Below are 17,626 nucleotides of genomic sequence, written 5' to 3' on the forward strand. Positions count from 1 at the left end.
TGTATTAAAAGTGTAAAAAATTTGCCAGAGAGGGTGAATCTGAGTCTGAGAAAATGACCCCATGCTCCCTTCATTTATTACCTTATCCCCTGAACACATGGACTCAGTCACTAGTTTCAAGCCTTATTTAATACAAATCGATGTTCATTATGATTCCATTTAGAGTAAAATAAATAATAAAGCAGGATATAATTCAGGTTGCGTTTGACAAGTTACTAACATATCATACTGTCCTCAGCTTTCATCGGATCCTCCCCTCAGCACCAAATTTCAAAATGCCAAGATGACAAAATGCCAGGCTTCAAAATGGGACTTAATGAAACACATGGATAACTATATTGAATCTTTGGTACAGTCTACAGTATTGTGCAAAAGTCTTGAGCCACCCCTCATTTCTTTATTTTGCTTCCAAGGAGCCAGATTTTATTGTTTTTTTTTTTTTTTTAAGTGGTCTTGGGCAATAGTTCTCCAGGCTTCCTGAAGGGCTTTCAAAGTTTTCCTTTGGATGTTGGCTGCTTTTTCACTCATTTCAGTCCAGTTCCTGTACCTGACCATTTTTAGAGGAATATTTTTATTAAGGCACTTAACACTGAATTAAAAATCATTCAATTGTAAAAACAATACCTAACTCAAAGGATGAACCAGTGTTGTGTCTACACATCATAGACAACTTAAAGAGCCAGTTTTACATTGTATCTTTAGGCACTTTGCTGCATTTCAGCCAGTGGTTTTGGAGATTTTGTCAAAATTGATGGAATTATGAATGCAGAAAAGTACTGTCAGATTTTAATGCACCATGAAATGCCATCCGGGAAGCATCTGATTGGCAGCAACTTCATTTTTCAGACCGACAGTTATCCCAAGCATACACAGATAGAAAAACACACAGTGGAACACTCAGTCATGTATTGGCCTCCCCAGAGCCCGGACCTCAACGTTATTGAAGCAGTGTGGGATCATCCTGACAGGGAACAGAACAAAAGGCAGCCAACATCTAAAGAAGAGCTTTGAATGTCCTACCAGAAACCTGGACAACTATTCCTGAAGAGTACTAAATGGCAAAGCTGCCTGAGAGAGCTTATGCTGAATAAAGGTGGTCATACCAAATACTGACTTTCAAGCTCATTAGAATTGTACAAACTCTGTTTTTGCCTTATCTACTGTATTTCCATGTATGTTTGCACATTTCCATAAATTGCTGCATCCATTTCCCATTTTCCTAGCAAAATATAAAGACAGAAGGGGTGGCTCAAGACTTTTACACGGTACTGCATGTCCAGAGGACTTTCTTTTGTTCCATATTAGTGTGTATGTGACTTCATTAGATAGCACATTTATTTTATTTTATTTTATTAAAACATACCTAATCATTAATAACAAAAATCTTCTTTCCAATGCCAAAGGAAAATATAATTAAGCATATCACTGTAAAAATGACCAAAAAAGGAGTTTTAACAGTTAAAAAAGTGAGCAAACTCAGATATCTGGTTATGCGGCAGTTTTAAAACCAAATAAAACATCAGTGCAGAGGAAAAGGGCTGCTGCTCCTCCTTCGGACTCTGAGTTGTCCCGGGACTCAGCTGGCCAGTGAAGTGCAACTTCCAAACCAGGGTTCTAGCTAGGAGTCACAGGAAGGGCAAGCTCATTAATTATCTCTCCCTCTCTTCCTCCCTCCATCCTCCCATCACACCCTCCCTTCATTACCAGCAAGGTTAATCCCCCTTATCTCCCAATGAGCCTCATTTTTCATGACTCCCTTTCCACGACACTCCCTCCCTTCCCTCATCTCTTCTCCATCCGTCCTTCTGTCGTTCTTCCTCTTTCTTTCCTCCTGCTCTTCTGTTACTTTTCCCTGCATCTAGCCTAGTTTGTTTTTCAGCCACTCCCCCGCACATGCTTTCTTCTCATTTCCACTTTTCTCCTCCTCCTCGCCCCGTTCCACTGTATCATTTTTAATTCAGTCTGTTTTCATTTCCTTTAGTTCATTTCCCCTCCTCTCCTCACTTTCCCTCCGCTCTCTCCCGTGCTTACCTTGAGCAGGTCGTGGCGAGTTGAGAGAGTATCTATTACAGCTTATCACTAAAGGACAGGCCAACACTGCACGCCGATGAAATATGGCTGCTGTCACAGCTGCCGCGGAACACAACCTGCGCACAAGGCTCACAGAGCTGTAAGGATGGGGGGTAGAGGGGAGAGGAGAATTGGAGAAGGGGGAATGGAAGCCCCTAATTCAAATTAATGGGAAGATTTCCAGGCTTGATGCCGACCGTTTGACAGTGATTTGGCACACAATTAACCTTGTCTCCCTCTCCCCTCTGCACCCCTCCTCACCACCTTGATTTCACTCGCCGCTTTTTTCCCTCCGACTCCGTCTGCCCCCTGTAATTGTCATGCTCTTTGACACAGTCTTATTGATTATGAAGCAAATTCAAATGACAGTGTTTTGTGATATCAACTGACACCCCCTACTGTTGTATGCCAATTGAATTAGTTATGAATCGCCGGCGTCCACGCAGCATAACGTGATGCAACTGCCTCAGTTTAGATTTGGCACACCATTCACAAATTTTTAACATAGTTTAGAGGAAGTGTGAGAGTAACTCTAATGAGCATAACAGCAATTACTAAGCAGCAGGATTTTTTTTTGTATTCAATTTTATGATACAACCGCTTTATCTAGGAAAATCCAGCTCACCAACACACAGAGTAGACCCAGCATGATAGATTTACATTCATCGATCTGTTTTAAGGACCAATTCCTGCCGCAGCTCCAGCCTTTCAGCTAGATTTTACTCACTGCTTTTATAGGCCATTTCACCTTGGGCTCCAGTTCACAGCACCAAACTGCCTATAGCTTCCAAACAGAGGAGAACAACTGGAGTGTTAAAGAGGAAGAGGGAGGTGTACCAAGTAACAAAATAGAAAAGAGAGATGATGTGAGGAAAAACCAGCTGCAGTGATTGTAAAGGCCTCTGAAGAAGGCCTTTCCTGTTTGGCCCTTCAGGAAAAAAGAAACCTTACAAGTACAAACTGATTATGAAAGTTAGCACACATGGAAAAATGACATTTTAGTATGCTGACATGCACAGTTTGTCATTGTTATTAGAAGTATGGTATTCAGCCTGGTTAAAATGATCAGCATCTGAAAAAAAAGAAGAAAAAAAGCAGCATCTGAAAAAAGAAGAAAAAAAAGCATCTGAAAAGCGTTAAGGATGGATGATATGAACTGTAGTTGCCTTGCCGCTTTAGAGTCTCACAGATGAATGGGATGAGAAGAGGCGAGCGTGTTTGCAGTGACAGTTTGCAGGTAGCTAAGCGAAGACTTCTGGATCCCAGTGCCAGCACAATGTTGCTGACAGCTGGTGATTATCCCAGGTTTTCTGAGACTCTGCCTCAGCACATGTGACATGGAGGAATCGCAGCAAGACAAGTATGACAGTTGTGTGACAGACAGCAAGGCGTGAGCACTGTCAAAGGGTCTCAGAACAACGATGATGTGACACTGTTGGGTCTAAGAGTAGAGCTCAACAGACAGCCACAGAAGGGAGAAAAGGCTAATAACTAGACACCAAAATAGTGTCAGTGCACAAATCATGATATTTTTCCATTTATATTTAGGTGATCTCTAATCTTTAGTTGTATGTCTGTCATTTGAAAGTGGTTAATATTTTATATGTGCTATTTATAGGTGTTTTTATGCTTTGTTTTTAATTAAATGGTGCTAATTATTTTGAGATAAACTTTAACTGGTTTATAAGAACTAGTAGTTCTTATAAAACTTATAGTTTTCTTGGTGTTTACAATATTTTACTGTTTAGTAAGTTTGTTGCCAGGTTTTTTCTTTTACAGTAGCCTCCCTATGTGGAGACTGAATGTTCTCCCCATGCTTATGTGGCTTCTCCGCTGGTACATCAGCTTCCTCCCACAGTCCAAACACATGCATGTTAGGTTAATTGTCCATAAGTGTGAGTGTGAATGGTTGTGTTAGCTTAGCAGCCTGTAACCCACCTTCCCCCCCAATGACAGTTGGGATAGGCTCCAGCCCAACCAACAAATGACATTTAATGCATTTTATAGCATCATTTTCTCAAAATGAAAACAATAAATAAAGTTAAAAAAATAAATAAAGTTTTCACAATAAAATATGTCAAATATTTACTGGTTTGTTAAAGTTATTATTGTGTGCCAAACACCATTATAATATGCCACTGCCCCATGGGAAATCAAGCATCTGTCCCTTTATCATTTATGGCATACTAAACAGCTGAAAGACAGAGTATTACCTTATGGAGGCCGTAATACCAGGAAACACAGTCAGTAGATTTGTTTGATCATCACAGATAGCTCCAAAATAAATTATGTGAGAGTTGGGTATTCACATAATCTCTGCAGCTCAGCCTCCTCTCAGCACTACTCATGCATCATGCTTCCTTTGTTCCATTGCATGGTTTCCTGTAATTTTGAAGTGGTAGAGAGACTGGTAGATAAAAAGACGTGTCTCGCTTTTCCCCATCACTCTCACGACTTGGACGTTTTGAGCCACACTCTACAAACATGCACACACATCATGCACACTCACAGATTGTAGTCCTGCTGTAGCACATGTTCCCCATGACTCACGACACAGCCTTGTAAAGGGTTTAACACAAGGTAGGAGGGGATAAGCGGCCCCCCTGATGTTTAAGCTGCCTTTGCTTTGAAGCAGATGTGAGTCTGTGTGTTCATTCTCTCCCCTTTTCCCCGTCTTCCTTGCTGTTTTTGGTGTGTGCGTGTGTGTAATCGTGTGTTGGTGTGCTCATGCGCCTCACGAGCCCTAAACCAAACTTCACGACTATTAATGTATCCTGATCATCCCACTGAAATTGAAGTTGATGTATTGCGAGGGAAATGGGGCAGGAATTAGCTCTCTCAATCCACCACTGGTTTCCTTTTACCATCTGAGGTTTCCCACCATTTATCTTCATGCATTTTAGCCGCATCCCAACTCACAACAACTAGTGGTTGTGTAGATCAATGCCTGCTGTTCTTTAAAATACAAATACCGACCTTCATTTATTACAAGTGATGATTAATTTCATACTTGTGATGTAAAGCCCTGATACACATGAATTGAAATTCTTGCCCGAAAGTGTTTGAAGTTAACTGAAGTTAATGATGCAGGAATTTCAATTCATCTCATTCAGTTCTCAGACAGGAATGATAAACCTGAAATTGAATGTACTGCAACCCAAGGTATCAGGGTTATCGCCATCAAAGTCTCAGACACACGAGTCTCTTTTGTGCTAAGTGTTAATGTGTTTCCTTTACTTGTAGACCATTGTTCGAGGGAACCGGCCACCCAAAGACGCATCCATCAATGGCCTGCTGGAGGAGTTCGACAACATTTCGGTCACACGTTCCAACTCCCTGCGCAAAGAGAGTCCGCCAGGCCCCCATCAGGCTGGAGGCATCTCCAAACCCTCGGGCAGTGGTCATCCCACTGCTCCAGAGGAAAATGGATTCAACCACTACTACTCCCGCTACTCATGTGACCTGGGACACTTCCAGCAGGGACTTTTCTCTGGATCCTGGCAAGCCAAGCTTCTCCATAGATGGGGACTGGGCAGTTGGCAGGCACTATCGATTCACCAAGCAGAATGGCCACTCACACCCGATACGCAGCCCCTTTTACCCTGATGCCATGCCTCAGAAATCAGACTATGGCAAGCTTCCCCCTGACTACCACACCTATCTGGAGAGCAAAGGGCGGTCAGCAGATGAGGTGGCCTCTACAGTTGGTAGCGGAGTGGGTTCCAGCGGCTACTACCGGGCATCGGTGGGGGGCTCATCCAGCCAGGACTACCGGGACACATCAGTCGGAACTCCATCTCGTGCATCGCTACACAGCGAGCAGATTAACTACCCTGACAGTGAGTGGAGTTACGGTGGCATGAGGGACGAATATGAGAAGCGACCCAAGAGTTCCTACGTGACCCAGACCAGCCCCACGCCTGCGATCAGGCAGCGATCTCGGTCAGGCTCTGGGCTGCAGGAGCCAAATGTCCCCTATGCAGCCAGTGGGAGTTTCAAGAACCCTCCACAGGCCCACCCGTACAGCTCCTACACCTACCCACGCCTTTCGGAGAGTCTCGCCAACTCACAGACTTTAACTAAGGTAACTAAAAAAAAAAAAGCAAAGACTATGCATTCTAGTAACAACAAAGGCATTTTCATCTGTGAAATTCATTTTGACAGAACTTAATGCAGAACCTATCAAATGGCCATGACAAATGGTTGTCCAGGAGGCGTGTTTCCACACACCACACTGCCAACAAGTCTGTACGGGTACAAACATTTCAGAGAAAATCACACAGATATGTACTCGTGTTACATACAGTTTAACCTCCCAACCTGCTTTTCATCTCAGTGTTTTTCTAACTGTCTGCTTCGAGTTCCCGCTGATCCTCGACCATTAGGTTTTTTTTTCTTCTCTAGCTGCCAGATAGATGGTGCCAGCTTTTAATCTACTCTTCCCTGAAGGAGGAAGGTGACGCCACATAAAGAACTACACTTCTGCAGTGACTACTAGCTCTGCACACAGTTCAGTTACTGCTCAGACTGACCACTGACCAGAAAGCTTAGCAGTAGGAAGAAAGTGGAAAAAATACCAGTACCAGTTGAAATCAGTGTATATTAAAATTAATTAATTAATAAATAGGAGTAAGTGGTCTTGCTGTTCAGATTTATGCTGAATCCTTGCACCTGCATTTTATACCACACAAACTGCAATCACAGCTAGATGTAACATTTTAACAGAAATATGATTGCCACAAAGTATAAAAATATACTATGATTGCAATTATAATAAGGACTAGAGGAGGCAGATTTTGCACGATTATAACTCAAGTTTGAATAGTAAGAAAAAATGTATAGAAAATATAAAGTGATCCATTTGGTAGTTGGTAAAAATTGCCCAGCAATGTGACTCGGTAGACTGTGTATAGTGTATAGTACTGGGTAACAGCTGCACTATAAGTATGTTGGCTCTTGTGCAGCCTGTGTCGTGCTCCAGTGGAGCAGCGGGAGAGACACCCAAGAGATTCCTCTACACTGAAACTCTACTGACAAGAACAAACGAACCGTCCATGTATTAGTGGCTGTGTAACGTAACCATATGTTTCCAGTTACTTGTAGTTCTTTTATACCAGAATTCTTATTATAAGGAACCGCGTGTGCTGCGGTAGAAGATAATAGATTAGGAATTGCAGCACAGGGCAAAAGGTGGTTAGTCAGTGTAACAGCTGGGGTCAGAGTTTTTACACAATACCTTTATGTCATTCTTCAAAGCTTTCTGAGCCTCATTAAACCCGTGAGTACCGCTATCACAGGTCTGCACCGTGCCTCCCTTCACACACAGTAAGCTGAGAGGAAAACTGGGTTTGCTGATGTAGATCCCAGGGTGCCTTAATGAAAACCATTTAACCTGCGTGTCTCAGTAAATAGCCACTCAAAGAAAACGCAGCCACAGAGAATGCAAGAACAGCAGGAAAGCAACGCAGAAGAAGGCCATTTTTCTTTCATATTGTTTGTTTCATATTTTTTCTGCTTTCTGATTTGTCTTGCTTAAAGAGGCACATTTGCTTTCCTAAAAAATGTAGAATATGTAAAGAGTCAAGATCCAATTTAGCCAAATTACATATGAAAGGTCACACATAATAACTATTTTCTCTCCAAATCTCAAAGGTGCAACTATAATCTGTCTCATGCGATGGTGTTGTTATTGTTTCTTGTTTGATTTTGCAGCAGTGGTTTAAAAAACGACGACATCAAAACAAGGAGTCATCTGGCAGCTTAAGAATCACTATTCTTCTTGGCTCATGGACCTTGGAACAAACCCACCTCTGGCTCTCTGTCGTTGCTTATTCTCTGCCTTTTCTTCTCTTTCCCTCATTCAGCCCACTCACACCACTGAAGTAAATCTTTTTCCCTTTCCTGCTGTTGTGGGAAGCCGGTGGGGATGTAATAGTAGACGGCACAGAAACTTGGCCACACACAAAGATACAAACACACACACGCACACACACACACACACACGCACACGCACACACCGTCTTTCTCTCTGCTGCCTTTTCTCTTTCTCTTTCTCTCTCTCGCTCTCATTCTCACTGTTTTGTGGCAAGTGTGAGCTCAGTGCCGCAGCTCTCGGTGACAAATTGATGTTGCGGCACTTTCCCTTCTGCAGCCTTAGCATAAAACTGGCCGAACGATGTTCCACCGCGGAATTCAATTTCACAGTTGAGTTAGGTTGTTGATTACCCTGCCAAACTCAGATTAATGCGCGTTTAACCAACATGGATCAGGAGACCCCTGGCTGACAGCCAGCTAGCGGTGCCGGCCAACGATAGAGGGGCACGAGACGGAGGCCTCCCAGCACCCCCACACCTGCCTCAGAGTGATTGATTAAAAGAGTTCACACCATGTAATTATACACCATCCCAACACATCAGGGCTCCTCCTCCTGCCCTATCTGTGCATGTGCGCGTCTGTGTGTGTGTGTCTCTTTGTGAGAGAGAGAGAAATGGTGATAGGCGCACAGAGAGTAACAAATAAAAGAAAGGAGAAAGAGCATTTTATTTATTATACTCTCAACGTCTTTAGGGGAAAAAAATCAGGCTGGTTGGAGATCATTTTAGGGAGGTGTCGCAAAGGTAATTTAATTTAGTCTCTGCAAGGTGAAAGCACATTCATCTTCTACCTGTATGTTTTCTTTTCTTTGGTATAGTCCACTCTGGATCACTCTGGATAATCTTGAAATTCATCCCTGTGCTAGTGTAAAGTGACAGACTGATTACAGGGGTTGGACAATGAAACTGAAACACCTGTCATTTTAGTGTGGCAGGTTTCATGGCTAAATTGGACCAGCCTGGTGGCCAATCTTTGTGATGTATCAAGAGCCACGGTATCCAGGGTAATGCCAGCATACCACCAAGAAGGACGAACCACATCCAACAGGATTAACTGTGGACGCAAGAGGAAGCTGTCTGAAAGGGATGTTCGGGTGCTAACCCGGATTGTATCCAAAAAACATAAAACCACGGCTGCCCAAATCACGGCAGAATTAAATGTGCACCTCAACTCTCCTGTTTCCACCAAAACTGTCCGTCGGGAGCTCCACAGGCTCAGTATACACGGCCGGGCTGCTATAGCCAAACCTTTGGTCACTCGTGCCAATGCCAAACGTCGGTTTCAATGGTGCAAGGAGCGCAAATCTTGGGCTGTGGACAATGTGAAGCATGTATTGTTCTCTGATGAGTCCACCTTTACTGTTTTCCCCACATCCGGGAGAGTTACGGTGTGGAGAAGCCCCAAAGAAGCGTACCACCCAGACTGTTGCATGCCCAGAGTGAAGCATGGGGGTGGATCAGTGATGGTTTGGGCTGCCATATCATGGCATTCCCTTGGCCCAATACTTGTGCTAGATGGGCGCGTCAGTGCCAAGGACTACCGAACCATTCTGGAGGACCATGTGCATCCGATGGTTCAAACATTGTATCCTGAAGGCGGTGCCGTGTATCAGGATGACAGTGCACCAATACACACAGCATGACTGGTGACAGATTGGTTTGATGAACATGAACGTGAAGTTGAACATCTCCCATGGCCTGCACAGTCACCAGATCTAAATATTATTGAGCCACTTTGGGGTGTTTTGGAGGAGCGAGTCAGGAAATGTTTTCCTCCACCAGCATCACGTCATGACCTGGCCACTATCCTGCAAGAAGAATGGCTTAAAATCCCTCTGACCACTGTGCAGGACTTGTATATGTCATTCCCAAGACGAATTGACGCTGTATTGGCCACAAAAGGAGGCCCTACACCATACTAATAAATTATTGTGGTCTAAAACCAGGTGTTTCAGTTTCATTGTCCAACCCCTGTATATGACAGGTGAATATCACTTCAGCTGCATCAGGATTAAAGTGAAAACTCTTTTTTTTTTTTTTTTTAAAGAAACTTTTTATTTCTATTTATTTTCTATTGTTAATGACCTGTGGACAGCTTTCCTTATAATGACAGGATCCACATTTCATAAATTGACAGTGTAATGATAAAGCTACTGGGTTGTGAAATCGCTCCAAGTGTATGTATAAATGGCCAAATGTGAGTCATGCGATGAAAGCTGAGTCATGTAAGCACTACTGCATTCTCACTGTGTGTGTGTGTGCTCATACAAGTATTCATGTGTACATTCTACTTTGAAGGAGAAACTTAAGGAGGAGGTGTGTCCCAAATCTGAGTCCACTGTGGGCTCTTGGTTGATGAATGGCGTAGCTGTGAAGAGGTGGGGGGGGGTGTAAGGATAAAGTATGGTCCCTGTCCTGTGCACTAAATGTTCTCTTTTAGGTCTGTCCAAGACTAATGTACCTGCAGATGTAGTGTATAACTGTGGATTTACATTTTACAGTAAAATGCAGACACCTGCGTAACACTAGACGTACCTGTGAGTGAATCTATTATCCTGGTTCCCAGAGGGCTCGCAGCACAACTTAGTGAAATCACAGCCAATCAAAAAATGCCTTTTTTTAAAAAAAAATCTCTACTCATTTTGCTTGAAATGCAAGATAAATAAGTTCTCACACTGCTTTAGAAAACCCATGTTACAACTGTATGGTTTTAGGCTTCTATCCTGCATAAATAGTGTGGAAAATATTAAAGTTGGGTTAAAATGCAGAATTTTCTGGTCCTGCATAAACTAGTGGAGGCTCTGCCATTTTTTTTCCACCTAAAAATACCTCTGCCAATACATATAGTTTACACAAGTGTTGGAGTCTGTATAATCAGTGTTTTTCTTAGTCAAAATAACCGTGTAATTTTCCTCGCTCTTTCAGGGTGACTATGAGCGTCCATCACGTGATGACAGTCCCCAGGTTGGTGACACGTACCCCCGAGGGCCTCTTAAGCTACCTCAGAGCCACATGAAGCCGCCTGGCTACCCCTCAATGCACCTGCCGTACCCCCCTATGTTTCACCATTACAAACCCTCGCCTTACCATCATCCTCCCTCCCAGCCCAGTCCACCATACACCCCGCAGGTATGGTATGTTCACTAACTTCACAAATTAAAACTGCATTATAGAGATGATTCAGTTTTAGTTGGTCTAATGTGATTTGAAAGGGATTGTTCTATGTTTAACTTCATTGCTGAATATTTAATCCGAGAAGAATTAAGCATTCCTGAACAGGCAGAAAACTTTCCAGAAATGTTGACGTCTAAGAGTTTTCAAGATACACGAATGTGCTTTTCACAGAACAGCAATGCTTGTGATACAAATCAGGATACTGTGTGAATTTGAAAAGCTATGTAAGATCAGCACTTTTCAACCACAATCATCTTAAAACTCCATCTAAAAGCAAAGTAGCTCTTTTTCAAATCCATTATTTAGGATCATTATGTACATAATATGTGCTATTTCTCTGTCTCTCAATCTCTCACTTTTCCATCCAGGGGGCCTACTCACAGCCTTCGTCACCTTACGTCCCTCCAGGGGCTTATCCACCTCCTTCCTGGGGGTCGAGCTCTGACACTCAGCCCTCCAGAGTCTCTCATGAGCAGTTCAGAGCAGCGCTTCAACTGGTGGTCAACCCAGGTGACACACACTTGAAATGAAAGTAGAACTGAAATGGCGTGCAGGCGTGTGAAAACTTTGTTTTTCACGACTGAACGGTGTCAATCGCCCTGACTCACAGCATTATGTTCATCTCATTCTTGTGAACACAGTATCTCTCAATGGACTCGAGGATGGACTGGGTAGATTTTTGTTGTGCAAGGGCACAGATCCATTGTAACCTCATGTCTGTCCTAGGCTCCACTTGCAGCATTGCAATCTAACTGCAATGCCTGTTGCATTAAATTAGTCTCTCTATTGTATCTACCTTCAGGCGACCCTCGGGAATACCTGGACAGCTTTATCAAGATTGGCGAGGGCTCCACAGGTATTGTTTGCATCGCCACCGAGAAGCACAGTGGCAAGCAGGTGGCGGTGAAGAAGATGGACCTCAGAAAACAACAGAGAAGAGAGCTGCTTTTTAACGAGGTATCAAAGGACGGGCATAACAATTAGCTTACAACTGTCATGTCCAAAGCACTATATTAGATTGTTGTTGTTAGCTTATATTATAATCCAAGTAGTTTTGATGTTGTATGTTTGAGTGAATTAATTAGGTAGAGTTAGATTAGGACCATAATGGCCACAGGTGTAACATTTTTCACAGATTGTTGGTAGTCTAAACAGCAGCAGGCATGAAACTATTTTAATTAGCTTAAAAAAAATGCCACTTTATGCTAATCAATAAACAAGCAACAAGAGTTCAGTTTGCCCGTATTTCCCCTGAAATACATCCACAGCAGTTAAACCACTTAACACATTTTTGCATCTGTAATTGCATTTATTTACTAAATTGAAGACGTGTTTACACTAAAAAACCTTAGGCAAGACATTTATTTGTTACTGCTTATATTCATGATGTCCTAACAAATAAAACGTGAGCTGCATTTCATTTGCACTTGCACAGACAACTGCTTGTTTAAATGTGAATTTAAACAAGGATGTGACGCTGGGATTGCATTTTTGCACTGATTCTATTGTATTTTAGCTTTCTGTATATATGTAAGTGTGTGTGAGTGGGAGAGGGACAGGCAAGAGAGCGTGAGTGTATGTAAGCATGAGTGTGAGATGTGAACCAGCGGGTGTTCAGTAGGGAAAGTAATTTGTTTTGTGTAATCCTATTAATTTGAATGTAATCCTTTATGGTTAAGCCCCCAGAACATGTTCACATTAGACAAAGGGGAGTTGAATTAATAAAAAATGAAATTACATGAATAGATTCAATAAATCACTGAAATTGTAGATAGTTTTTTTTAGCATATTTAACATACGTTCTTAAATATGGCATTGAATTTAGGAATTTATAGTAATAATTGTGCTGTTTCTTATCAGTACCTCATAACCAGTTTAAGAGCGAGACCCCTCTTAAAGCGAGAGGATCAAAGCATGATTTTTTGTTTTGTAGTAACATACTAACAGTACACTACGCATTTCTTCATTCTAATCTAAGTTTTGCTGTGTATGCTGGCTACTGCACTAAAAACACATAATGTCATTATTGTTATTAGTAAGAGTGTACATGATATTTCCACCTCTCTCTCTCTCTCTCTCTCTCTCTCTCTCTCTGTCTGTGTTGTAGGTGGTAATCATGAGGGACTACCATCATGAAAATGTTGTGGACATGTACAATAGTTACCTGGTGGGAGACGAGCTTTGGGTCGTCATGGAGTTCCTGGAGGGCGGGGCACTCACTGACATTGTGACTCACACCAGGTAAACCAGTCGATATATAAATGGTAAACCATGAAACTGTGTCATAAGGAGCATATTGGAGGATGTGGGATCTTGTAAAACTACAAGAAAATTATAAAAGTGCATTTTGAAAACGGGAAAATTATTTTTGTTCAATTAGTTAGAACTACTTGTTATCTTCTTTACAAGAGAGGCCTGGGCAATGAAGCAGCCACACAAGCTCAGTGTAACATATATTAACAGTGTAACATAAAGCGCAGCATATTCAGTGAGTTACATACTGTTCAGCCAGCTATTAATGCAAATATATATCACACATATATATCACATGGTAGCAAGTAGACTTGGCTGGCAAAGATGACCTGCTGAAGTTCAAACTAAGCATCAGAATGAGGAAGAAAGATTATTTAAGTGACTTTACATATGGCATATTGTTAGTGCCAGACAGGCTGGTCTGAGTATTTAGGAACCGCTGATCTACTGTAATTCTCCCACACAAGTATCTCCAGGTTTTATAGAGAATGGTCCAAAAAAGAGAGAGAAAACATCCTTCCTGATGCCAGAGATCCTTCTTCCAGCAAGATAACATGCCATGTCACAAACTCGAATAACCTTAAACTGGTTTCTTGAGCATTGACACCAGATCTCACCCCAATGGAGCACCTTTGGGAGAACTGGAGAGTTGCATTATGGATGTGCAGCTGGCAGATCTGCAGCAACTGTGTGACGTTATCATGTCAATATTGTCCAAAATCTCTGAGGAATGTTTCCAGCACCTTGTTGAATCTATGCCATGAACAGTTGAGGCAGTTCTTAAGATCTATCAAGAAAAGCAGCCACGTGCTTCTTCCATCACGTTCTTTATGATGCCGTTAACCTTAACTGGCAGCACCAAAATCACCTGAAAAAAACTACATAACACCCTGTGGTTATTATTGGCTCTGAACAACCCACTTCGTAGCCTATTAACTGACCACGTCTCCTCCGCAGAACTATGAAGTGCATTTTATGTGGAAGGCTAGACCCTCCATTTTGATTGACACCTCATTCGGCCAATCATGTTAAGAAATGGGTTTCCCAGAGCCAATAGTACTCAGAGGACGTCACTAGCTTTGTCAGGTGATTTGGTGCGGCCAGTTACATGACTGGCCGAATGAGGTGTCAATCAAATGGGAGGGTCTAGCCTGCAATATAATAGGAACTACAAACGGCCTGCGGGCTGTGGCTACTTAAGAGATCAGTGGATGCAGGTGTATAAGTTTCAATTTCCAATTCACATATTAGGAAAATGTAGTTCCGCAGATGTGTAAAAACCCAGGGTAGTTAAAAAAAACAAACAAAAAAAAAACTACACTGGAGCAACAATCAGTTTCCATTCTCTCTGACATGTAGCTACTCAAGCTTTAAAGGAGCTGGTAGGCAGATTTTGCTCCCTTCTGGCAGAGCCAGGTGTATGGTTTCCCCCTGCTTGACATGTATAACTCAAACCTGGGTAATTGGGGAGAGTGTGGTGTTGGTACCTTTTGAAGGAAGTGATCAGGTGGTGTTGCTGACATCAACTCGATTTTAATGGTAACTAGCACGCAATGGTGTGCTATTAAAATTCCATCTTTTTATTTGGTTTGTTGTACTCAAAACACACACACACACACACGGAGGTGAATCATTTTGCATGGCAACCAGGAAGACTGGCTGAAATGACGTGACGCTCCGATAGTTTCAGGATTATCGTTCTCCAACTTTTCCAACTTGTTTCAGTGTTACTGAGTCGTGTTTCTAAGCTGCTGCCTCATTGTTTTAAGCTTACTTTGTGCTTGGTGTTTAATTACAGTCATTTGCATGGAGTGTCAGCATTAGCGCTGCGCGGTGTTGGATGCTAATAACACGCTTTGGCGAGGCTGAGCACCGCTGCTGCTGTGAAGTATTTTGAACAGTCTCCCACACAGATGTTCCCTGTGTGTGTGTGTGTGTGTGTGTGTGTGTGTGTGTGTGGGGGGGGGGGGGGGGGGGGGGGGGGTTGTGTGTGTGGTGCCCACTCAATCAAAAAAACAATTTTATTTTAACCTAAAATCACCTCAAATTTGTATTGTTTTCTTTCTTTTCTTTTTTTTTTTGCTTTTAACAATGCGATCACAATATGTTTCTTTAGCTAATCTAACAATCATTCATTAATATAGTGTTAATGATGGAAACTCATTTTGACACAGCTACTGCCTCAACAATGTTTGCTTTGATTTTCAACTGAATTGATATTATGAATTAAAAAGGTCACTGGAGTATTCTATCGATTATTCCATCAATTAATTGGATAAGAAATACTTTTGTATTATAAACAGTTCTATAGCACATCGATTACTACAGATTTTTCTCTTTGTGAAACAAACAGTGGTGGATGGAGGAGCTACAAAGTTCTCTTTTCTTCATGTTACTGATCAGATGGTTGATGAAGGACCTCCAGCTGTTTCCCAGAAAAGGTTTAATGGTGGTTACAGGAAAACGTGCTGCTGCTTCGGTACCAAACAGGGTTTCCCTTCGTTATCAAATGATTGTAGCGCTAATGGTGGCGTCCACTAGCAAACTGTGGTGATGGCGATTTTTAGCGATATTTAGAATTTATTGACTGCACCTAATTCTAATCAATAGACTTAGTAAAGCAGATCATAATCAAATATATATCATTGATATAAAGAATAAAAAGTTTTCTATAAGTACTATATACAAATTTATAGTTTCTATTTTTCATGTTGTTTCTGTTTGGGGTTTAATAATTCCTTTTTGTTTTCTGTTTGAATCTGTTACTTAATGTTGCTTGTATAAGGTTACCTTCATTTCTTTGAGTAGATATGCTGCATCTGTGTGTCAGTTATATTGAAAGCTGAAACGTGAAAGAGTGGTGACAGATTAAGTTATGATTCTGTGTTGATTGTGTTGATTTAATGCAGTAACCTACAGGTGATGCCAGCAGTCATCATCTACTGTACCAACAAACCCTGCAGTGACTGCTAGAGAAACCAAACTGTTGACTTTGGATTGGAACAAATTAATGTTGTAACAATTTTTCTTTTTATTGATATTATGCTCAGTTTTGTCAGGGAACATAAACAAAAATGTTTTCTCAGAGAGAAGAGATGGTAGTATCTTAAGAGGGATTTAAACTAGCAACCTTTGGATTATTAGCCAGCTGCTCTAATCTCTGGGCTTCTTCCTGGTCTCGTTGCCTTGGCAACATGGAATCATCAGTTTGCTCATGATTCCTTGTTGTCATAAGATTCTGTCAGATTCAAGGAGTCTGTGAAATCACATTCTGTCACATCAAAGGACTGAGCAGAGCCTATAAATAGACAACAGAAACTGTGTATCTGCATTTAGCATTCAGCAAGTCAGTCAGCAGACAGCGACGGTGAAGCTAAACTGGTGCAAGAACATAAATCTTTCTTTGTGGAGATAAGTGGAAGAACCAGAAAAAGGACCTGTTACTCTCGACAAGGATCAATCTGAAAAGAAAGACCTGATAATGAAAGGCCAAAAGGAGGTCCAGAAAGTGAGTGAGGTAAAATCCTTCAGATATCTAGATTCACACTTCCCTCCACTGCAGCAAGAGGGGTTGGAAAACAAGGGTCAGAAGCAAGACATGACCCCTGCACCACAAACACCCATAAAATCAAAAGACAAGTCAGTCTATCACTTTGATTTTGGGGTACCTATGGAGTACATCCAGCTGGCTGTGAGTAACAGCTCCCAGCCTGCAGCGACTCCTCAGAAGCCTGTCCCTGTGCCCAGACCGCCAGTGGTGATGCCAAAGTTGAAAAAGGGAAGTAAGAAGAAAGACATGACCCCCTGCATCACAAACACCCATAAAATCAAAAGACAAGCCAGACAAACACTTGAGAAAGAATGGGTCGCTCTCAGGAGCTCAGTGGATTCCAGCGTGGGACCGTGCAACAAGTCCAGTCATTAAATTTTCTCACTACTAAATATTCCACAGCAATTGGGAATGACAGTGTCTCACAGTGGTTGGCCACATGAAATGACAGAGTGGGGTCAGTGGATACTGAGGGGCATAGTGTACAGAGGTCACCAAATTTCTGCAATCAATCACTACAGACCTCCAAACTTCATGTGGCCTTTAGATTATCTCAAGAACAGCACACAGAGAGCTTCATGGAACGGCCGAGCAGCTGCATCCAAGCCTTAGATCACCGAGCACAATGCAAAGTGTTGGATGCACTGGTGTAAAGCACACCGGACTCTAGAGCAGTGGAGACGTGTTCTCTGGAATGATGAATCAC

At 42.1% G+C, this 17,626-nt stretch overlaps 1 protein-coding gene across 1 annotated transcript in view; it reads left to right on the plus strand.

Annotated features, from left to right (window-relative positions):
* Positions 1-17,626, plus strand: part of pak5 (p21 protein (Cdc42/Rac)-activated kinase 5) — a 42,366-nt gene that overhangs the window by 14,699 nt on the left and 10,041 nt on the right. Inside the window, 6 exon segments of the mRNA XM_030721889.1 lie at positions 5,314-5,535; positions 5,537-6,154; positions 10,869-11,072; positions 11,486-11,627; positions 11,920-12,074; positions 13,225-13,358. Of these exon segments, the coding sequence (XP_030577749.1) occupies positions 5,314-5,535; positions 5,537-6,154; positions 10,869-11,072; positions 11,486-11,627; positions 11,920-12,074; positions 13,225-13,358 (1,475 nt within the window).

Source organism: Archocentrus centrarchus, chromosome 24, assembly GCF_007364275.1.
Source record: "Archocentrus centrarchus isolate MPI-CPG fArcCen1 chromosome 24, fArcCen1, whole genome shotgun sequence".
In the NCBI taxonomy this organism is placed as follows: domain Eukaryota; kingdom Metazoa; phylum Chordata; class Actinopteri; order Cichliformes; family Cichlidae; genus Archocentrus; species Archocentrus centrarchus.